The sequence below is a fragment of the Glycine max genome, chromosome 8 (assembly GCF_000004515.6).
Source record: "Glycine max cultivar Williams 82 chromosome 8, Glycine_max_v4.0, whole genome shotgun sequence".
Lineage (NCBI taxonomy): Eukaryota > Viridiplantae > Streptophyta > Magnoliopsida > Fabales > Fabaceae > Glycine > Glycine max.
The window spans coordinates 43,516,205-43,538,895 of record NC_038244.2 but is presented as its reverse complement, the minus strand read 5'-3'; the positions used below and the strand labels follow the sequence as shown (position 1 = coordinate 43,538,895).

At 34.0% G+C, this 22,691-nt stretch overlaps 5 protein-coding genes across 6 annotated transcripts; 1 reads left to right on the top strand and 4 right to left on the bottom strand.

Moving 5' to 3' along the window:
• The first annotated feature begins 770 nt into the window (after positions 1-770).
• Positions 771-2,128, top strand: LOC100810122 (probable long-chain-alcohol O-fatty-acyltransferase 1). The gene has a single exon (XM_003530721.5). It carries the CDS (start codon positions 881-883, stop codon positions 1,949-1,951), a length of 1,071 nt encoding a protein of 356 aa, XP_003530769.2. The 5' UTR covers positions 771-880; the 3' UTR covers positions 1,952-2,128.
• Positions 2,129-2,396: 268 nt separating this feature from the next.
• On the bottom strand, positions 2,397-5,413 carry LOC102666951 (mitochondrial import inner membrane translocase subunit TIM22-3). 2 transcript variants are annotated; one of them, XM_006586045.4, is made up of 5 exons: positions 4,466-5,413; positions 3,797-3,861; positions 3,592-3,664; positions 3,135-3,188; positions 2,397-2,721 (listed from the first exon to the last, which is right to left on the bottom strand). In XM_006586045.4, exons 1-5 carry the CDS (start codon positions 4,629-4,631, stop codon positions 2,600-2,602), a joined length of 480 nt encoding a protein of 159 aa, XP_006586108.1. In that variant the 5' UTR covers positions 4,632-5,413; the 3' UTR covers positions 2,397-2,599. The 2 variants fall into 2 exon arrangements, with proteins under 2 accessions (XP_006586108.1, XP_040860694.1); XM_041004760.1 differs by having other exon boundaries at positions 2,397-2,658.
• A 136-nt stretch (positions 5,414-5,549) lies between these two features.
• LOC100527598 (V-type proton ATPase subunit e1) lies at positions 5,550-8,207 on the bottom strand. The gene is made up of 4 exons (XM_003532107.4): positions 8,104-8,207; positions 7,827-7,969; positions 6,877-6,924; positions 5,550-5,910 (listed from the first exon to the last, which is right to left on the bottom strand). The coding sequence occupies exons 2-4, from the start codon at positions 7,922-7,924 to the stop codon at positions 5,844-5,846; spliced, it is 213 nt and encodes a 70-aa protein (XP_003532155.1). The 5' UTR covers positions 7,925-7,969; positions 8,104-8,207; the 3' UTR covers positions 5,550-5,843.
• A 698-nt stretch (positions 8,208-8,905) lies between these two features.
• LOC100809043 (cell division protein FtsZ homolog 1, chloroplastic) lies at positions 8,906-12,246 on the bottom strand. The gene is made up of 6 exons (XM_006586044.4): positions 11,805-12,246; positions 10,824-10,923; positions 10,443-10,672; positions 10,026-10,193; positions 9,533-9,766; positions 8,906-9,424 (listed from the first exon to the last, which is right to left on the bottom strand). Exons 1-6 carry the CDS (start codon positions 12,054-12,056, stop codon positions 9,155-9,157), a joined length of 1,254 nt encoding a protein of 417 aa, XP_006586107.1. The 5' UTR covers positions 12,057-12,246; the 3' UTR covers positions 8,906-9,154.
• Positions 12,247-13,965: 1,719 nt separating this feature from the next.
• Positions 13,966-20,730, bottom strand: LOC100799998 (transcription initiation factor TFIID subunit 6). The gene is made up of 12 exons (XM_003532104.5): positions 19,801-20,730; positions 19,369-19,455; positions 18,878-18,979; positions 18,673-18,781; positions 18,301-18,395; positions 18,076-18,213; positions 17,874-17,969; positions 17,475-17,599; positions 16,479-16,611; positions 15,983-16,108; positions 15,600-15,711; positions 13,966-14,507 (listed from the first exon to the last, which is right to left on the bottom strand). The coding sequence occupies exons 1-12, from the start codon at positions 19,924-19,926 to the stop codon at positions 14,137-14,139; spliced, it is 1,620 nt and encodes a 539-aa protein (XP_003532152.1). The 5' UTR covers positions 19,927-20,730; the 3' UTR covers positions 13,966-14,136.
• Between the last annotated feature and the right edge of the window lie 1,961 nt (positions 20,731-22,691).

The following is a 22,691-nucleotide window of genomic DNA, read 5'->3' as shown; positions in this document are numbered from 1 at the left end:
TCTTGATAGTCTACAATAAATCAGTATAAATCAGTATGCTCATACATTACACGGGCTCTAATACTAATTAATATATATATATATATATATATATATATATATATATATATATATATATATATATATATATATATACTAGTACGCACAAAAGGGTGAGATAAATCATGAGGAGATGTAATAAAGGCAGCACAAAAAATAACTTCTAAAGGGTACAAAGGACGCATAAAAAACACCAAAAAATGTTCCAATTGAACAACATTCCACCAATACATAATAATAATAATAATAATAATAATAATAATAATAATAATAATAATAATAATAACATGTCTCAGCTCTAAAAGATTGGTCTATGGTGAAATAAGCATCACATTTGCGAAATCATAAGTTTAAGTTTTTATTCATTTTCTTAAATAGATAAGTAGTAAATCTCTTATAAGTATCCTTTTAATTTATATACTTTCTATGATTTTGAATGAAGACATCGTTTCTCCCTAAAAAATTGTTATAAAACATCTAAAAGAGAAAAGGGTCTCGGACTTCGGCTAATCATAGAAGAGACCCCTCTGTCTCTCCGGCCTCAATAGTTAACAATTAAAACGGAAATATCAGGCATTAGTAATAAGGAATAATATTGTATATTGAACCAGTCGTTTAACTCCCGATATAATATATTGTGTGTATGGTTTTATAAATTTTATAATATATAACATCAATTATTTACCATATAGTATCATTAATTCCAGCCTAAAGTCTTCAATATCACATTTTGATTAATAAAATGTATTAGAGACCCACCGATCTAGATCTAAAAAATTAGCCATATATATATCATTTTCATTGACATTTTACTCACACTCAGGACATAGATTCAAGGGAGATGGAGATAGAGAAGATGCTGGGAGATGAAATTGAAAGGTTCATCAGGGTATGGATTTCAGCAATCTTATGTCTCTGTTATTGTTATTACATAGCTTCTAGAATACCAAAAGGCTTCTTGAGGCTTCTCTCCCTCCTCCCTATTTTTTGTATCTTCATCATTCTTCCCTTGAGCCTCTCTTCACCTAACTTAGTTGGATTCACTTCCTTCTTCCTTGTTTGGCTTGGCATTTTCAAGCTCCTCCTTTTCTCATTCAACCAAGGCCCTCTTGCCCTAATATCATCCCCAAACATTGTCCATTTCATCTTCATAGCTTCCCTCCCTATCAACCTCAAACAACACCCTACAACCAATGTAAACATTAATACCAACAGCACACAAAAGCCAAAATGGCTTTTGGCCCTAAAAGTGCTTCTTTTAGGCTTGATCATACGTGTTTCTGATTATAAAGAAAACCTGCACCCTCGTTTCATGTTAGTCCTCTATTACTGTTACTTGTACCTTGGCTTAGAGATTGTGTTAGTCCTTATTGCAGCCTTGGTTCAAACTGTTCTTGGCTTTGAGATTCAGCCACTATTCAACAAACCCTACCTTTGTACGTCCCTTCAAGACTTCTGGGGTCGTAGATGGAACCTCATTATTACTCGTATTCTACGCCCCACCATATACGACCCCGTACGTCGTATGTCTACTTGTTTTGTCGGTCCCTTGTGTGCCACGTCAACTGCCATGTTGACCACGTTCCTTGTGTCAGGACTTATGCATGAGTTAATGTATTATTACCTTACACGTGTGCCTCCCACGTGGGAAGTAACGTGTTTTTTTGTGCTTCAAGGTATGTGCACGGTGGTGGAGGTGGTTGTGAAGAAGGCGATGCTCCATCGTGGGTGGCGGTTGCACCGTGCTGTGTCGGGGCCGCTCATGGTGGTGATCTTGGCAGTCCCAGGATGGTGGTTGTTTTTTCCTCAACTATTGAGGAATGGTGTGGATCGGAAGGCCACTGAAGAGTATGAAATTTTGGTGTATTTTGTTGTTCATTCTAGGTTACCATACATATACGGAAGTCTTTAGGGTGAATTGCTAAACTTACTATGTTTTTATGTGTGAAAAAAAAACATCGGTTTAGTTGTAGAATAAGACATGTTAAATTTGGAAAATAATGAGTGTGATCCAATAATGGAAAACAGAAAATATGTGCAATTCAAAAGTCTAAAAATATCGTGGTATTACTATTATCACACTTTTAAACCGATTAGTTCATGATGGTCTATTCCTTTACTGAATAGAATAATCAAATTTGACGAGAATGTGTATAGTTAGCAAATGCTGCTATAAAGAATATGTGTTTTAACGTGCAATAAGCAAGCTCAAATCATTAATAATACATAGACATAGTACTAATATATTAAGATCTGCTGCAGATCTTGTTAAAACCAATATGAGAATGAGACAAGCTCAAGACATGCCATATTTGAAACCACGGATAAAGAACATATGGTGCAATCAACATGCCATATTTGAAACTCGATCAGAAATTAATAGCATACAAACAAGCCATGTCCTTGTTATAATGTATCGTACATCACCCCTATTATCTCTAGAATTGTTCATAAAGGCTACAAGAAAGGCAAAAGAAAGGTGCATATATATATGCTATACACCTTATCTTAATGATGCAAAAAAAGCAGCATACCCCTGTTTCTCAATGAGATGTAGGAATTATGCACTTGTTTTCTTGGACATGGGGTATGCAAGTGCTGATCGTTTCTTGGTTACCCCTTCAATCATAAAAGAAAAAGCCCCATAGGTGAGGCAGTTCAGTATAAGAGCTTGGGGTGTACCTGGAGAATCCTAAAGGATGAGTCATAATAACAATAAAAACATACAAAAAAAAAGGAAATTACATAGATATATAGAGAGAGTACTTTTACAAAAAAAAAGAAAAAAAGTGATTGAAATGCATTGTCAATTGTGGGTCAATGTTTTGATTTGCTGGACAATGGAGTCTAGTAATAAGCCTCAAAAGTGGAGATAAAATTGTCTCAGCTCTTGGCAAGAATGGTTATGTTTATACGGTGATATCAACAATGAAAGACAAATTAAAATTCGTATGTTTGAGAAAAGGGTTAGTCAAAATAGGCAGATTAGAATGACTTCTATCCTTAATTAATTTCAGTTGGTGCAGTGACCAAGTTAATAAAATTTTCAAGTAAAGGGTGACAATTCATCAATTATATATTAAAAGAAAGGATACCTGGAAAACTTGTAGCAAGACCAGCGCAACATCCAGCTAGCCCAGCGTTAATGGCTGCAGATGTGAAAGTAATCACATTATCAGTGAGAGAACATTATACTGACAAGTGAGAACGGTTTTTGAGTTAGCTTCTAAAGTATTTGACTAAATCAAAAGCTTGATTGACCAAATTAGACCTCTTTGATAAAGGAACCTATTTTATTAACTTATAGCATCTTGTTAGTGTTTTTTGAAAAGCTCTTCATTGAGCATTTGTACACTATCTTATCATAATTCTTTCTTTTTATGGTCTTGTATTGTCATTTTATACATGTCAGTTAGTTTAACTGCTAATTTATCAAATAGTTTTAATTAAATTAGCTAGTTTATTAGTTTCCAACTAACTTTTTAACTTCCAATCAATTTATTATCTGTTAGTTTTGCCAAACATATATCATTGATGTTAAATATTTTATACCATCATGCTTTCCTCGAAGTCTTCCAAAGATGCAGACAACCAAACTATCAACTCCAGATAGAACTGCAAAAGTCTAATGAAGAGAAGACAAAATAAAAACGGATTATTAATAAGTTAAAAATAATGGACATGTTCAAATAAGTGTTGAGTTCACAAAGTAAAAAGTGGGGCAGAAAATAAACAACATTGATCTCTTATAATATACCTTAGCCTGAGATCCTGCTTCCATAAAGGATCCTTTAAAGCCTTTCTTCTTAATCAATCCAGCACCTGAAACAGACCCATCGAAAGCATCCTTGAACATGAACTGAAAAATTGACCAACTATCAAACACTTAAGAATTCATGTTATTTTACCACAAAGATTATTGGCACAAACAAGAGGTGCTTTTCTAATGTGTAGAATTAAAACTTGGGTATAAGGGTATTGAGAGGTTGCACTACTGCAATATATCTCGTCTTGATCACGTACAGGATATAAACAAAACGGCATATACTACCAAATTCCAACTTTCTCAGAGGTTGCTATAATAAATCCATTTAAAATCAATTCCAAAGTGCAAATTCCCTGTAGCCTATTTGATTAAGAACAAAATTTAGATTCAGTTGCAGTTCTGTAAGTGTGTTTGGTGTTATTCTCCTGTCAGAATAGAAGTTTTACTTTCTAACCATTAATAAAAATCTTTATTATGTGAATTACCAAAGTGAAACTCTAATTATAATTGAAAAACAACAATAAAAGTACCTTTGGAACAGCTTCTAAGAAAGTTAACATACCAAACAAGAGAATATGAAAAAAAAAACAGGAAAAAGAAATGATAACATCACAAAAAAGTAAACATAAAGCGCATGCAGGTTCAAGTCAGAAAGAGGACCGTAGCCGAAAAGGGAGCCGGTGAGGGCGCCACAAGCAGTGCTAGTGGCGGCGGAGAGAAGAAGGGAAGTGGTGGGAGACGGAGTAGAGGAAGGGCCTTCAGATTTTCTAGGATTGGGAGCATTGTTCACCTCACTAACCGAATTAACTGTTGCATCCGATGCCATCACTTTTGAGTTTTGACGATGGGGTTACCCTGCTCTTGACTAACAACATTACCTCTTTCAACGACGACTAATCAACACTGTTATTCACAATTACTAATTAGCTTAGGAACACAAGGTCCTTCTCTGACTATGTCAGTTATGCAATCCTCATTGTTATTAACGATAATCAAATTCTTTATAATATGAAAACAAAAGTTCTGTATAGAAACCAACGAAATAAGATTTTTTCCCCTTTTTTCTTGAAAAAAAAATCTCTCTTACAGCTAGCAGATACAAAAGATATCACCATTCTTATAGAAATGTATTAATAAAAAGTGGCCCCTCGACCACTTCTTCCTCATATGCATGGGCATTTTCTGTCTCTTTGATGTGCTAGATAAATCTACAAAAATGCAAAGTCGTCATCCTACAAGATAGCTGAAATCAGAGGAAATGTCTGTGTTCTTTGCTGTTAAGCAACGGATTATGCTATAAAGTGAAAAAGCCAATCTCCTCAAAGGTCATGCGAATAATTCAAATAAGAACATTAGATCCTGTGTGACTGACACTTACAGTTACACTTATGCCTTGATCAGAAGATCTCTATGGTAAGATTCCAGTTTAAGTCAAGAAAAGAAAATTTTGAAACCAATTCTCTCAATTAGTATTGGTATATAAAAGTTCTTTTTGTCTACTGTCATAGCTTTGCTATTTTAGGAACTGTATGCTTCTAATTGATTTTATTTTGTTCGATAGTCATGCCAGTGACTTCTGCAATAAATCTAAAATTCTTTGTCTTGTGCTAAATATTTACAAGGAATACCAAAACTATTGGTGTTCTATAGATGTCAGTATTGAATTAATATTTCATTCAGCTGGTAGTGAAGTGAATTGTGTACACAAGAGCAAGAGTTGCACAAACATGACCCATTTTGAATCTTAGACAAAACGTACTTCTCTTTCATCAACTTATTTTTCACCAAAATACATATTTGATACCATTATCCTCGGACATGAGAAATGAATGAGTGCTAAATACAACATCCGTAACACGGCAAATGCCACGTAGCAATAGAAATGCCAACTGGAATGCCATTATCCAACAAGAAATAAATACAGTTCCACCCTGAAAAAATACTGAAAAACTCATGATAGCCAAAATTAAATTCTATCCAGCAGCCAATCTGCGATCCATATTCTCTAACTTACAAGGAGTTACATCTGTTCAGAGACTTATTCACCCTCGTTCAGTATAGGCACAATGAGTGGTTTCATCTGTGCCAGATATACAATCGCCCACCTAAAAGAACAGAGGAAAGATCAAAGTGAGCCTATGACAAAGAAGACATGATTTATTATTTACAAGCTATAATTACAACCAAACCAATCACAAATGAAAATTAGCTCACTGAAAGATCACTGAAGATGGGACCTATTAATATGTAGATAGAAAACTTGGGAATGAATTATTAAAAAAAAAAGAAGTCACAAGAGTTCCATATAAAGGCCAAACCACACCCCCATCCCCAAAATAAACAAAACATAAACCCTTTCGGACATACAGTTACTAGAGTTCATCAGATTTTATCGCAAGCTCCTTGTGAATGATGGAATATGCATGTGAAGTATAGAAATACAAGTACATAATTATTTATAATTTCCTATTGTAAAATCATCCATTTAGGATGTGCATAAAAGAATGACGATGAATAGTTATATCAACGGTAAAGAGAATCCTTGCAAACTATTTAAAGTTGTACAAATTTTACGTTACTATTATCGCAATAGAGAACATTGTGGCATGGCGGGCTCCTTTTTTTGCCAATAAAACACAATGCTCTGCTTTGAACAGAATAAAGCATCAAGCCTTATATATGCAAGGTACAATTACTTAAATCACCCCACTTTTATGGAGTTTAGTTATTCTGCTTCAATTACTATTATTCTTATGAGGGCTGCTATACTGCTTTTGTAATTTGACAATAAACACAAAAGTTTGTGTGGCAGTATCAAGGTCTAAGAGAATGAAACAACAGCTACAGAAACAAACAACTTCAACATTAATTATGCCTACATGACTACATGTCATCCTGTGAGTGGAGTTATCTGCTTGGGGAAAAAGCCATATCATTTAGTGATTTCTTCTTCTATTCTAATCAATAAATTTCCTATCAGAGGAAATAAGAAACATAGATGCACAAGTTCTATAATTCCTATTTTAACTTTATACACACCAAAAGATGAATGCCCGTCAAACAACACTTACATCATCCAGCAGCAAATTGTTGCAGTAATTACCAAAGTAAGGTGAAATCTGCACCAGAATAAGAAGAGATCAGAAAAAGGTCTATAAGAATAACACACACATAGACAGAGAACAGCAATAAAGATTGGTGACACAACAATGAATATTCATGGAATTTGCAAGCATTGGAGTCCATGCGAGTCTGCATATATATATTCTTCAGAGCCAGCTCAAGTCACTAAATAAATCTGAATATGTTGCATTATAAAACAAATAGGTTGCTTTTAAATAGTTGATAAAGTGTGCATTTATAAGTTCTCACACTTTCCATTGCGTCAACATGAAAAGGCCAAAAAGTTGGATTGGCATTCAACGGCTTCTAACAGAAAAACAAACACACACTATGACCAATAACAGTTAAGGTGTTGAACAAGCAGACAGTCATAACCAAGGCAACACCACATGGCTGAAGGAACGAATCCTATACCATCTTATATCTTTACAAGCAAAGAAATGCCAGACAAACAATTAACATCTAGGGATTTTTTTCTTCAAAATACTGACCAATTTCATATTCTTCCCAAGTGCCATCAGTCATGTCTGACTATAAATACCTTAAAATTAACATGTTAATCAAATTTCATCACCCTAAATCTTCTCAAAACTTCAAATCAGCAGCTGGATTCACATTAACAGAAAACAACAAAACACATTTTTATACAAACAATCCCTAACTATAAAAATCCTGCTAATTGCAATAATAGAACTAAACCAAAATCAATGATGAGATAATCCATTCATATAACCAACCATATTACAAAAAACTATTCACGAACGCTGTTCTATACTCAAATTGAGTGCAGAGTACCCCAATTCCTCACACGCGCACCACTCTCATAGCTAGGGCATCAAAATCGATACATTGAGAACACAAAATAGGAAAAAACGAAAGAGAATCGGAAGGAGCGTACAGATTGGCAGAAGGTCCTCTGTTGCAGCAAATTCTGGTGCAGAGGCACGCGATGATTCCGATCACTACGAAGATCAGCGTCGTCACCAAGAAACCCATGTCGATTCGCTTCCCTTCCAGATCCCGATCAGAGAAAACGAATTCCTACCGCGAATTAAAAAAAAATGAATTTATTGATTGATTGGGGTGTTTGGTTGCCGAGAAAATGGTGGAAAGAGAAAGAAAGTGAAAATACAAGGGAAAAAAAAAACGTTGGAAAAATGCAGTTTGTTTGTTACCTCTGAACTCTGAAGCAGAGATCTCAGGGTGCTCTGAATCGATCACCTTGCGCATATAGTGTGAGACGCGTCGTCGATTTTCTGCTTCAGAATAAACTGGGCTTGGGCCCACATAGCCCCAATACGGCTACTATAGTCGAGTTATTGGACTTCACATCACGTTTCATGTCCAATTGGAAGGAGTAGTGGGGGGTTACTATTCTCACCTCTAAAGTGCTATTTTCACCTCCAGAAATGTAAATTGTCCCCCTATACCCTCCTCGCTCTCCTACACCCCCAATCCTTTCCCTTATTCCCTCACCATCCTTTCTCACAACACCCCACCCCTTTTTCTCCCTTCTTTTTTCATCACACTCCTAACTCCAAATCTCAAAATTTTCAAGTCAATTGTCTCATAGAAGGAAAACTTTTTTTCCACAAAACTCTTATACCAAGTCCCTTTCGGGAACTTGTCATGCTTCTCTCAAAAAGTTATATGAAATAAACATATTATATACTGAAATCGAACATGAGTCAAAAGTATTCCTATCAAACAAACCAACAAAAATACAATTTCATTTTAAAAGTATATAATAGAATTATGTTTTTGTTGCATATATTTTTTTCACCCAAGTATACTATGAAAACACTCTGTTGTACAAATATACAACAAATCATTTTTATGTTTTTTCCGCCTTGTATATATGCGAGGGAATCGTATTTCCTTGTTAGTTATATTGTTGCTAACCATGCATTGAATCCTTGTTGGTTATAATGATCACTAAGTACACAAGTGTGTTAGCTCTAGGTGGTAGAACATGTAGAAAGTAACTTATATATATCCATTCCTTTGACAAAAATGCTGTTTACTGAGCTACAAGCAAGCTGTTTGTTACACTAACAATCTGACTCACAAAGTCGTGCAAATAGCTAACTCTTGGAAGCAGAATTTGTAAAAACAAGCTTCACAATCGAAAGAAGAGACTGTCATCAGAATAATATCTCAACTAAGCTTCAAGATCACATTCACAGCTGATTAACTACAACCAAGAAGGAAAAAAGAAGTAAGCAACTAAAAGAAGAGCTTTCGTGGGGATGCTCTAGATGCAACCGTTGAAGGATAGTTTGAGGACTTGAGAGGAGGAGATGCAGCCTTGCTTTCTTGGCCCCCAGGCTCTCTGTCAAGCAACTTTGCTGCCCTAGGATCTGTTAGTAGTATCTTCTGGAAGGACTGTGAGAAGCCAGTTGCAATGATAGTCACATGAATCTCCCCATTGTAGCGATCGTCAACAACGGCGCCAAATATAATATTGGCAGAAGGGTCGGCTAAACTAGTCACAACCTACAACAGTTATGAAGTTTTGAAAACAGGATACAAATGTTTGCAACAAATTCATAAGATCAAAAAGAATACTGAAATGTTCTTTCTGCCAATAAAATTCCGAGGTACCTGAGACACTCTGTTCACTTCCTGTAGAGTTATGTCTTTTCCTCCAGTAATGTTATACACTACCCCAGTAGCTGACTGAATAGATGAGCCAATTAAAGGAGCCAAAGTGGCCTGTTCTGCAGCTTCTTCTGCACGGTTTTTACTGGAGGAAACACCCACACCAAGCATAGCAGTTCCAGAGTCTTTCATCACAGCTTTTACATCAGCAAAATCCACATTTACAAGCCCGGGTATCTGTAAAAAGATGCAACAGCAAATAATATCCTCAAAAGCTGACATCAAAATGTACTTTTCATTAATTGTCCAATTATGGTGGAGGAGCAACACTCAAATAACTTGGGAGTTGGGAGAAAGGAGATGGAGAATGATTCAAGCCTTTAATGTCCCCTCTTTTTTTTCTTCACAATCTACCAATCTAGAGGGATCAACTAATGTTTTTCATGTTATAGTGACCACCAGATAGAAAGTCTGAAAATATTGTTAATCAACTCACTGTTATGATGTCTGATATTCCCTGTACTCCTTGTCGTAGAACGTCATCTGCTAGACGGAAAGCATCTTGAAGAGGTGTCTGCTCATCAGCCATGTCAAGCAGGCGGTCATTTGGAATCACTATAAGTGTATCCACATTTTTCTGCAGCTTTTCAATGGCTTCCAATGCCTGGAAGAATGACATCTTAATTTAACCTCTCCAAGTATCCTCAGAGCAAGACAATATAATAAACATCAACCAATTTTCAAAATACATATAGTACAAGATTTATGATCAACTGCAAAGTGGTATCAATGAAAAAAAAAGGAAATTCCAACTTCTTAAGCAAACTAAATAGAGCAGTCATAAGTACACTTTTAGTAGCATCTGTACAGTGTACTAATCACATTCTCAAATATGGAAAGAAATGACACCTGCCTGCAATGATCTTTTGCGCCCTTCGAAACTAAAGGGATAGGTGACAACACCTACAGTCAAGTAACCTGCTTCTTTCGCTATTCGGGCCACTACGGGGGCAGCACCAGACCCAGTTCCCCCACCCATGCCAGCAGTTACAAACACTAAATCCGAGCCTTGAAGAGCATTAGCAATAGCTTCTTTTGATTCCTCAGCAGCTTGTTCCCCCAAAAGCGGATTCCCTCCAGTACCTGCATCTCTCTCAAGCAACTTGAATCAAAGGACACATTAGAATGAAGCTAAGTACCACACAGGCACACACAAATCACACTATAGCAACATATATGCATGTCATAATCAAGCACAAAGGAACCACCTAGGCATAAAATGCAAGTGCCTGACCTAATCCACGAGTCAGAAGCTCTCCAATTTTGATAGGGTTCTCAGCAGAAGAATGCAACAGTGCTTGGGCATCAGTATTTATAGCATAAAATTCTACACCCTGATTATAAAAAAACAAAAACAAAAAGTGAAGCAGAATACAACATTAACAAAAATTAACTATAGCATTTATGAAAATGTACATCATCTTCACCATTATACTGGCATAAATCCAATTTGTAACTATGATAAATGAAAAAAAAGGGTAAAATGTGTTTTAGATCCCTCAAAATTGGTTAAAATTGGTTTTAGTCTATATTATAAAAGAGAAAAAAAGGATATGCACTCACAGTGTAAAACAATTTGATAATATCATCCAATCACAAACTCCATGTAAGATAAATTTATTGACTTGTACAGTAACTTTTTTTTTTCTCAGCAAAAATAGATAATTATATTATATGCAGAGTACCGGGGGTACTGAAAATACAAACGATAGAGATATACACAGCTGGTACCAAATACTTTCCTAGAGGTTCATATTAGGGACCAGCTGGACCCAAGCCTAGGATTACACCTGTGGTGCATCTACTACAGAGAATCCTAGCATGTACCCTCCTTTTAAATGTCATGTCAGCAGTGATTTAAGATTGGGTGACAGTGTAAACTGTTTGTGTATGACCATTAAACTCATTTTAAAAGCTGTGGTTCTCATATTTCTGAAATTTGGTGAATTTCATCGGACCCGATGGCCTATACTTCATTTTGACCTGACGAAGTCCATCACATTTAAAAAAAAAAATACAAAGACAAAAAATGTAGGTACTAAAACCATTTTTTACTAAATTGAGAAACCTAATACACAATTTACCCAAAAAAGAAACATATCCCATAAAATCAAACAAACAAACCCACCAAATTATCACACAATCTCGCATTGTTCATAAATAATAAAAATAACACATTAAAAAAATATTGAGTAATGGGAAAGGAAAAACTCACGTGCAATCCGCAACCAATCATGCGGTTAACAGCATTGTTCCCGCCGCCCCCAACTCCGACAACCTTAATCTTAGCACTGTCGAGTGTCGAGAAGGAGCAGCATGTCACGGACGCAAAACGACGTCGCTGGGGTTCGGAGTCGCATGTTCTGATTCTAGGGATCAGAGAGACACATTTTCTTTGAACGAAAGAGGAGGAAGACAATGCATTGTGGCGAATTGGAGTAGGGTTTGTGAGGGGAAGCATCGCCATTGTAAACACTTAGTGAGTGTTACTGGGTTTTAAGGTTGATGGTGAAAAATTGGGGTTTAGGGTTTTAGGGAAATATGAAAATTGAGTTCAGTTTTCATGTTTTCAGGTTCGTTTGAATTGGAAACGGATGAAGGAAGAAAAGCAACTGAAGGATAGTAGTGGTGTGCCAAGTTCAAGTGAAGTGTTATTGCGTTAACACCATATTAGTTTTTTTTATTTATCCTGTTTTATTTTTTTAATTATTCAATTAGCTTTTAAATTTATTTTTTTAATGTTTATAGTTAATAGGTAAATTTTTTAATCTTAAAATTTACATTTTAATTTCTAAAAAAATTTTGTCATTAAAATTTTTTAACTATGAAGTATAACCAAATAGACTTCTTGAAAATGAAACATGCACTAATGAATCACTTGAAAACTATAGGAAATAGATAAATAATTAAATCTTTTATTTCTAGATAAAATAAATGCACCGGTGAAACGAAAAATAAAAAAAAGATGACAGATATTTAAAGCTACTCCTATAAATAATATATAAATATAAAAAAGTATTATAGAAAATTGTTGCATTTGTAACAAAATTATAATATGTAGTTATTTTTAAAATATATCTCGTTTAAAATTTATTTTTAAAAATTAAAGTTTTTTTTAATTGATAAAACAGTATTTTAATGGTGCAAAATTAAAAAAAATAGTTTAATTAATAAAACATTTTTTTTATACGTAATAAAATATTATTTTAATGGTGGTTTAGGAATATTTGGTTGTATTGAAAATTAATGGAAAACTTAAGTAGTATTAATATAATTAATTGTTCACCAAAAAAGGTATTAATATAATAAATTATAGAAAAGAAAAATCCTTTTAACATTAAAAAAAAACTAAACATCACATTTTTTTCCTTTTTTTTTTATTTCTCTTCTGTTTCTATTTCCAACCTCGGATTGTAGCTAATAGCAAAACATAACTGTGAATTGCCAACCGAAGAAATTGTTCAACACAACGTAGGAAACCCTCTTCATTCCTTCATTCCTAGTGTTTAAGTTTATTCGTGGATTGAAATGGATAGATTTTAAAGAAAAAAATTATTTAATTTAATCATTTTGTTAATTTATCATTCAACTGATTTAGTTTAAACTTTTAATTCGATCCGATCTGATCTAATTTAAAACAATTTTGATTATATCAATTTTTAGTTTTACTCTTACTTTTACTTTTTTTTAGAAAATACTAAAGATATACAATAAATATAATAAGAAACAAAAATAGAAATGAGTTTCAGTTGTTGTTCCCATTTTTCCTTCGTGACATTTCATTTGCAATTATTAGGAATATATTTCAACGAAAACAAATATATTACTATTTCAACCATTTTTTCACAATTTTTAAATCTCTGTTAGTGATTTTATATTAAGTTTTTCAACAAATTTTTTGTACAAATCTCCTTTAATATGAAATGAGTTTCAGTTGTTGTTCCCACTCTTTCTTATTCGCATTCTTCATTCTAAATAATTTTCTATTTAATGAAAAATACTTCCTTTTGAGATCTTTAAGAATTTTATAGCATAGACTTTGACATTGTGAAAACTCTAGTTGAGCACATCTTTCCCACTCTTTTCTATTTCAATGGGACAATTGCCCAATTGTTTTTTTTTTTCTTTTTTTTTCAATTATGTCCCATTATTTTTAAATTTTTAGTCCTACCCTCAATTTTCTTCTACATTTAAAAATATATACTTTTTCAGAAAAGATACATACCCCTAAAACATTAAAATTAGACGGGCCAGGTCAACCACGTTAATAATTAACAAATAATTATAATTATTAATTAATAAATAATTATGTGATTGGCCTCATACTAGCAATATAGAGAAAAGATAATAGAATCATCACTGCTAAATAAATAATCTAAAGACAAAATCCCAGACGTGTTACTAATATCAAAGAAATTTAAATACAAGGTTAATTTCTATTCTAGCCTATGGTAATTTATATTCTGCAGCAAGTCACATGAGACATGCCACCTTATTGCATGCACTTTCACATGCAAAAAACAAATACCTACACAGTGCAACTAGTGCTACAAAAACATACATGCTTCAGGGTTTGAAACAACAAACGGCAACACACTTTCGCCAAATAATTCAACCACTGATGACACCAAATTTCCTGTATCAATGTCATCCTTCCAAGCCTGAGCAAGAGTGGACGACAACTTCCTTTGTTGATCTCCAACCTCCCTCCCCGGCACGTTGTCGATGGATATTTGACGAGCCATTGACATTGAAGAAACCCCCATCATGGAGGAATATCCACCTGTTGAACCTTGCATGTCAACTAACATGGAGTTCATTGCTACCACACCCCCAGGGCCATCCGTTGCAAGTTTCTTCATTGGAGGCAGCTGCTGCTGCTGCTGCATCAGATTGTCAGTGCTGGCTTTTCGTTTGCCTTCATTAGGGTAAAGATAGAATGATTATCAGAAGATAAAATTAACGATTGCATTGCTACAAATGTGTCTAAAAGAGCATTCTGATGGAAAGCTTTTGTCAACTGGGGAAGCACATTCAGAAACTCAGGCTTCCAGTGCAACTTCAATATATATATTGGAAATGTATCATGTTACTGTTTCAGAAGATCTAATTTTGACCATTTAATATTGCAAGAATGGTCAAAATTCATTTTACTTGAAATCAATATTGAATTTCCATGTATGGTTAAAGATTGTTTTACTTAAATATAACCTTCACTGCCCATTTTGGTAGTAAGTTTAAAATTATTTCCTTTCACGCTCTCAACTGAAGCACTTTATATGTCTAATTTTTTAAATGTCGTATATTTAGGGGGAGGATAAGTTGCCCTTGCCCTAATTGATGATCAAGTCATTAATTAATTTAAGGTTAAATATTTGATTTATTTCCACAAAGTCTTCATTATAAATCATTTTTGACATTCCCATTGCTATTATATTTACTCTTGTTATTCTAATATGTAGTGAAAAATTAGTATTTAAAATCAACCCTCTTATAATTTATAGAATTCTTTATTGACCATGAAACTCTTTTTCTCTCCTTTTTTATTCCAAAACGGAACATTACATGGAAATGCTATATTAGCACAAAAATATCAAAAATTCATTGGTTCGTAATATGTATTCTCCAAAACAGTAATATATTGACATTTATTTACAATCAAATGTTATTAAATAATTACTTTTTGCATAGGGCTTCCAATGCATTTCATTTTTTTATGAGCCTTCCAACGCATTTCATTTTTTTATGAGCCTTCCAACGCATTTCATTAACTAGCTTGTGTTTTATCAACAAGAAAATATTTTCCATCATCAACCCTGTCCTTTGTTGTGTTTCCTGTTTTAGAACTAAAAGCTAACTTTAAGGAGGGGGGAGAGAGAGAAGAGGAATCATATGGCTATAACCCAAATGAATGCATACAAACTAATTTATCATTTACTCCATTCAGCAGGCATGTATTGCTTTTCAAACATATCAATATAATTGCAGATGTAGAAAAATAAAGCCACACCTGACATCGCAATCACAGCTTTTCCACTGCCTCTTGAAGTAACCCGAGTTGGAGGAGAGAACAAATTGCTAAACATTTTGACCTTTTCATGCACGCATTGTCCTGCTGCACCCTGAAAGGTTTATGACTTCAGTAATCAGCAAAAGAGATGTTCAGCGAAAAAAATCAATTTATGCATAATCAAACCTAGGTAATCTATAAAATTAAAGAATTAAACTTGAATGCAATAAAAAAAAATTTACAAATCCATCTAATTACGTGCTGCAAAATCATATAATGAGATGAGTTGTCAAATTAAATGTGGCAACACATTGAAGGATGACAGTGTCAATTTTTTAGATTATTTGTCAAAATTAAAACACAGCTAAAACATTACAACTCACCAACAAAGCCCCATAAACTTGCCAAGCTTCATGCCTCTTCATTTCATTTTTTTGCTTCTCAGGTTGCATTTCTGGCTCAAGAAGATGCAAATATGGCTCGAGATTTGGAAGTATAAGCAAGCGAATCTACTCAAAGTGAAGGAACATACACATTAGTTGACACCAATACAACTAGAGGTTCTAAATCACAAAGCATAAAAGTGACCTGTGAACCCCATACAAAGACATGCATTAAAAACAGTTGCAAATATTTAAGAAACATCATATAAAAAAAAGTAATAATTCTTCATTATTATTATCCATGAGAACTAAACAGATGGTAAAGAATAGTTTATAAAAAATAATCATATATAATCTAAAAGGGAAAAGTAGAGCTGTCTCCATTAGTTATTATCCGCAAGAGATCATCAAATAATTAATATGAAACCAATTTAACAACCAGAAGCCATCGAACAATCTACTGGCCTGAAATTAAAACACGGTGGTCAAAACATACCAGTCTTGATCCGAGAGCTTCTATCCCTTTAATTGCACCATAGTGTTGAGGCAAAGCTTTTGTAGGGTCCAAGAAAGAATGAAGAAATGTCTTTGTCACACGTGGCTGCAGATTGTGATAAATATGCCCAAATCTGTAGAATTCCAAAGACTAGGAACATAAAAACCCAAAAAATATAAATGATAAAATCAGAACTTGCCATTCCATGAGTATACTATGAAATTACAAAGGTCATCACAAGCCCAGTATTCTATAGTAATTATTTTAATATACTAATATAGTCACAAGCAATGCAATGTCAAAAGATGTAAGGAAAAAAATTGTCCTTATCAAACTAAAGTATGTGCAATCTTAAGAAAACTTTTGGTATGCATATCAAGAAATCCTTCATATCATCTACAGTTCTACAGAACGTTACTCAAACCATGCAGTTAAACCATAAAGTATCAAAATCATCTATATATATAGTATTCCATCTGAATGACACATGTAACAGCCCCAACAACCACAATTAACATTTAGATTTTAGAATGAAGTATGAAACCCTATTGCTCATCAGCAATTGAAGTCTCATCAAGCAGACCTTGACCTTCTCATTGCTCTTTTTGGTACCATACAATAGTAGAAATGTGCACCGGTTGCCCATCTAAAAGAATCACAAGGGCTGAGAATTATCAAGTTAAACACTTAAACTTGAAATATGAGCAAAATCTAAATATTATTTTCCAATGTACAATGTTGGTTACAATATATATACAGGCTAGGGAATTAATGTTATCCTAGGACTTATGGGCAACAAACCTGACCCGATTACAAGAAATAAGGAAAATCTGTCCTAATTACAAATAATGGGAGGAAATAAATCTCCTAATTACATCTGTACATAAAAAATGGAAAGAATGATAAAAATGTACATGCTGCAACAGTTAACAACATAATCAAATGATATCTGCCATGGTAATTTATACTCTTATTCAATAGAAAGAAGGTCCACACCTTTGGCATATTGAAGCAACAAGATTAGCACTGAAGTTCCGAAGCTCCCAGTGATCATCAGATAGTCTGTTTCCTATCCTTTTTGCAACAATGCAAGTAATGATAGGTGGCATCAATTGATGTAACTGCAAATTATAAGAAGATATTAGACAAAAACCGAAACTCACAAGTCATATTACTGAAGTAAAAACTCAAGTTTCAGTAAGGTATAACTGCTCTAAGTCTTGGCTTCAGTAACCCAAACATATCCAAAACTGGCACAAAGTTATTGTGTTCATTTACAGAACCACATATCAGAGATCAACCTCACAACCTCATGAGAGTTGTCATAGATGACAATTATCATCTGAAGTTGATTATATATAGATGCGAAAACATTTACAATGGCATCATACTTACATAAAGTTCTATGTGTATCTGAGAATTTTGCAAAAGGCTCCGCACAAGGCGCATCAAGGCAAATAAAACAGCTAAATTATTTAAATTCTGTGCCACCTGATATGACAAGGGAAAATGGATAAGAATCAGTACTTTTACACTATTTCAAACACTAAATTAAGAAGTTTAACCAAAAACATCATTGATATAAACTTGTCAATACCTCATCAGCAACAAAAAATGTGAAATAAGGAACTAAGGGATGGAGTCCCGAGTCTGTTGCCAAGCTAACCAATGCTCTTCTAAAAGGAATGGATCCAGGCTTATTTAAAGTTAGGTCAGTTATTTTCTCATAGTAAAGCTGTAGAAGAAATAAAGATCATTAAGTTGATAAAAAAATATATGGAATTTCTTAAAAAAAATAGAAAGACATACCAAATGAGTATACCTGAAGCTCCCTTGTTATTAAATGTTTAACAGGTAATTTAACATCAACAGGAAGCCCATCTTCCTTATATTCAGATTTTCTTATCTCGGAGGGAGCTGCAAGTAACATAGGGCAAGCAAATATGTCAATGTCAGGAAAATCAAGCTTCTAGGTGGAAAGAAAAGGGGGGGAAAAAGAGTGAAATTGTGCAGATGATAATATACAAAATTGAGTGTAGCAGATCACTTAAGGTTATAAACTTCAATGTTATAGCAAGTTGGCTTGATGGACAGAAGTTGACCATAATATCATACAAAAAATGAGATTGGTAGAAACTCAGAGCACTACTACTAAGGAAGTTCAGTTTTATTGCACTTAAATCTGTAAAAATACCTTCAACTGGAGCATTTTCAGGAATTGCAGGTTGCACACCTTCAATAGCCAACCAGTGGCTAGTAATTGATGTATCAAGGGGTGCTTTTGGTAAAGGAGCTTCAATGATCTATACAAATCAAGAAAAATGTGAGAACACCATATCAAGAAGCAATTCAACTACTTTTCAATAGAATAGCAATCTTGATGTACCTAGAAATCTTACATCTTTGATATCCACGTCTTTGTCATCAATGTAGAACAAATCCTTGTGTCCAGCAGCTCTTTTGAACTGCGGAGGATCATTAGAGGTGGACCCATATATTGGCTGATACATAAATAAAAATATAAGCAAAAAGAAAACAACAACAAATATCGAAGATAAAAATTTTAAGAAGCTGGGGGCAGACGGGACTTGGTGATAAACATTTCGCAGTGCACATGAAACACAATTCAGATAGAGAAGTGTTTGCCATCTTAAATGTTTCAAAGCAATATTTTCATATGAATGTGGCATTCTACTTCTACAATGACCCTCTCTCATAAGACTATACTCAAGAGACATGCCATTGTCAATTTGCCATCGTCTCAACGAAAAATCAGCACTTTTTCATAGATACACTAACCAAGCCTAAACCTTTTAGTTTGAGGAAAAAAATGTTTACAAAGTTTTAAAAACACAACACATAACCTAATTCCAATAGCAAAGCAAGTCACCTCCAAATTTCTCAATGCAAGTGCAGTATCCACATCCTCTGTAGTAAGAAAAGTTCTCATTGAATGGCGCATGCATTTTACCGATTCCTGTTTAATTCAAAATAAACAACAAACCCATATCTCCATCAGCCACACTCAAGCAGTAGTAATAACACCAACAAAGCAACAACAATTACAATATCAAAGCCTACAAACCGCCACAACCCTTTTAACATGCTCAAATATTCCAACCACCCCATTAACGGATTTCATTCTTTCCCCTCAAATATAATTTTTTTTTCACGTAATATTGAAAGTGGGTTTCATCGTTTGCACATGAACCGAACTGGGTGATTGCATTGCAACGAAAACCCACAACAAAGGAGGTGTCGAATTACCCGCGAAAAATTCAAAATTGCGCAAAAGGGTGCGAGAATAATGTGATGGGGGTACCTGCATGATTTCGCGAATGCGATATTCGAGATCGGGAGCGAGAGCGAGGGCAACATCGGGGGACAAGTTGGTGATGCCGATGCTCTGTGCGATGACTTCGATTGTCTCCTTTGGCACGAAACTCATTTTTGATTTCAATCGAACATCAATTGCTCTTTCACCGATCGACGAAGGTGGCTTTAGGTTAACGGAGAATGGTGATGGCAAAAACAAAAACAAAACAATTTGCAGAAGCTGAAGAAGGGTTTGAATTAAGGTAGAAATATTAATGTTATTTTTATTAACCTAACTAAATCTTGCATTTTTTTTCACAAAACTTGCTCTAGAATAACATAAAATATGTTGAGTCCTTTAAAAAAATTTATTTTTAGTCCCTCCATTGAGGGATCTTGATTCACAAACTATTTTATTCTTTAGTGTCAAATATCTCTTCTTTAAATACTGATGGGGGAGATAATATTTAATTATTTTAATTGTTTGGTGGTGGTTAATTTATCCTAGCAGCTAATAGCCGTCAGAAAATTATTTGGGACCCATCCAAATAAAAAGCAAAAGGCACAAAAAGTAAGATCCTAAGTTCGTAACTCTAAATATCATCAACCTTGATTCAGAAAGCAAAAACTCCACTTTCTAACTCTTTATGAAGTAGATAAAATAGCGATAGAATGATCTTCATCCCTGAAAAAGTTTCATCTCTAGAACCACCACCATACTCTACCACAAATCCCTAATTCCCCTTTTCACAACCCCCTCCCTAATGTGGGTTTTGTGAGAATCTAAAGAACAGAACTTAGAAGGCCACCGATGCCCTCCACCTCGTCAATGACGAAAGGTCGGTGCCGCCATCGGCACCATCACCATGCGAAAGGCACCGCTTCCTCACTCAAAAAGAAACGCCACAAACCCGCTGACATATCATCATTTAATGAAAAAATTTGAAAAAACAGAAAAATAGTTTGAGGAACAAGACCGTCACTAAAAATAAAAATCTTAAATAATTGAGTTTTATCCTTGAGTGTTGTTTTTTTTTTATTGAGGAATTGTCGGTTTAATTAAGCTTATTTTTATAAATAAATAAAATATATTTTTTCAATAAAATAAACAGTATTAATTTTTTTAATGTGTTTGTTTAATTCTAAACTGTTTTTGTTTAAAATAAGCAATTTTCTCCTGTCTTTTTTAAAGCAAATCATTGTCTACATCTTAAAAAAAATGCTTGTATGAAACGTAATTTTTAAGTTTTTTTAAAGTTTAAACATATCTCACTCATTTTGTTATTATTAATAAATAAAGGATAAAATATGTTCTTTTTCACTCATTTTATCATAATTTTTGCTTTTAGTAAAATAATGAAGGACTAAATATTAATGTCTCTTTCAAAAATAAGAGGATTGTGAATTTAGTCAAATATAGAGAACAAAATTCCATTTAAGCTTTATTATTTTATGTTCTCTAATTTCTTTCTTAATTCCAATATAGCATTTTTCTTTTGTTACTTTTCATGAAGAAAAAGTTTACTAAATATGTAACTGGAACATAATTAATATATCCTTATGTGAGCTTCAATGGTATACTCACTTGGAGTTGGAGAGAAATAAGAAGAGAGGAATTTCTTTTTAGTATTGTTGGTGCCCTTACAAGAGATATATCTATTTTGAGTGAGTATACCATAAATACAAATTAAGGTATAGGTGGCTTCTAGTTAGGGGTGAGAATAGACCAGGCCAGGTCAGGTTTGAAAGGTGCCTAGCCTACGATGAATCTTTGAGACCTGAGTCTGACTTATAATCTATCAAAGGCTTTTATTTTGACTCGGTCTGACCTCTTTAAAAGCTTGGTCTGACCTAATAGCCTCTTTAAAAGCCTTCTTCACAATAATTCACAATAAATTTTTAATATTTTATGGAATAGGATAGGAAAGTTAAAAAAAAAAAAGGAAAGTCTGAGGAATATAAAAGACACATGACTCACACCTAAATTGTAATCAAAGTCTTACATGAAAGTTATGGAACAGGAATGTGTAATCAAAGTTTGATAGTTTAAAAAAAATTAATTGTATCCAAAAAATAATATTATATATTGATACCCAAAAAATAATATAAGTATATATATATATATATATATATATATAAGTCGGTCTATCAGACTTATAAGGCTGTTTAATAAGTCTAAGCCTGATCTATTTAATTTAATAGGCTTTTAAAAAAGCCTAAACCTAACATTTTAAGTAAATAGGTCAATTCAGGTTAGACTTTATGTATAGACTCCTGTAAACCGGCCTGACCTATTTTCACCCCTACTTTTACTATGCATGACCTTCATAGGTCCTGCACAATGAAAAATTTTTTTGAGCTGTGCGATTAAAATGAAAGGTCAAATATGTGAGGGTGCACCAAATGCAAAAAGTATCATGTTGACTCCTTCTTCCCCTCCTGGAACCAACGAAGTCATGTCATTGAAAGACAAAACTATTTCATCTCCAAATCTGGTCATAGACACATTGTTTTGTTATATTTTCTGTTTTCTAGCACGTGTGAAATTAACGAGGGGGTGTGTCAAAGAACATGAAAGGGATCCCTGCAATTGCACAGTAGCCGGAGGGTGTGATAGAGGAATCGGCCGTGGTTGTAGGAGGTGTGTTTGTTTCTCACGGTGCAGGACCTATGAAGGTCACGCACAAGAGAAACCACCTTGAAATACATCCTATTCGAAATTATGGAGTAGTTTTCATAATTTGTAATTAGAAATTACTCCATAACCTTCGAATAGATGCATATTCAAGAACCTCAGCATTTTATCAGAGGTTCTGAAACAAAAAGAAAAACGAACTTGCAGCTTCCGGAATACATAAAATATTATTTCTCTTCCCACCCACGCAAACGAAATTGCAG

Excerpts from the sequence above, each read along its gene's own strand:
- LOC100810122 (XM_003530721.5), top strand. The coding sequence starts at position 881 with ATGGAGATAGAGAAGATGCTGGGAGATGAAATTGAAAGGTTCATCAGG.
- LOC100799998 (XM_003532104.5), bottom strand. The coding sequence starts at position 19,926 with ATGAGTTTCGTGCCAAAGGAGACAATCGAAGTCATCGCACAGAGCATC. Across the intron at positions 18,396-18,672 it reads TGAAAATGCTCCAGTTGAAG|CTCCCTCCGAGATAAGAAAA; the intron begins GTATTTTTACAG and ends TGTTACTTGCAG. Across the intron at positions 16,612-17,474 it reads GTTGCTTCAATATGCCAAAG|ATTTGGGCATATTTATCACA; the intron begins GTGTGGACCTTC and ends GGAATTCTACAG.
- LOC100809043 (XM_006586044.4), bottom strand. The coding sequence starts at position 12,056 with ATGGCGATGCTTCCCCTCACAAACCCTACTCCAATTCGCCACAATGCA. Across the intron at positions 9,767-10,025 it reads GAATATCAGACATCATAACA|ATACCCGGGCTTGTAAATGT; the intron begins GTGAGTTGATTA and ends ATCTTTTTACAG. Across the intron at positions 9,425-9,532 it reads AAGTGAACAGAGTGTCTCAG|GTTGTGACTAGTTTAGCCGA; the intron begins GTACCTCGGAAT and ends TAACTGTTGTAG.
- LOC100527598 (XM_003532107.4), bottom strand. The coding sequence starts at position 7,924 with ATGGGTTTCTTGGTGACGACGCTGATCTTCGTAGTGATCGGAATCATC. Across the intron at positions 6,925-7,826 it reads AGAGGACCTTCTGCCAATCT|ATTTCACCTTACTTTGGTAA; the intron begins GTACGCTCCTTC and ends ATTCTGGTGCAG. Across the intron at positions 5,911-6,876 it reads ACAATTTGCTGCTGGATGAT|GTGGGCGATTGTATATCTGG; the intron begins GTAAGTGTTGTT and ends CTGTTCTTTTAG.
- LOC102666951 (XM_006586045.4), bottom strand. The coding sequence starts at position 4,631 with ATGGCATCGGATGCAACAGTTAATTCGGTTAGTGAGGTGAACAATGCT. Across the intron at positions 3,189-3,591 it reads ACTTCGAGGAAAGCATGATG|CCATTAACGCTGGGCTAGCT; the intron begins GTATAAAATATT and ends TCACATCTGCAG. Across the intron at positions 2,722-3,134 it reads TCTTGCTACAAGTTTTCCAG|GTACACCCCAAGCTCTTATA; the intron begins GTATCCTTTCTT and ends AGGATTCTCCAG.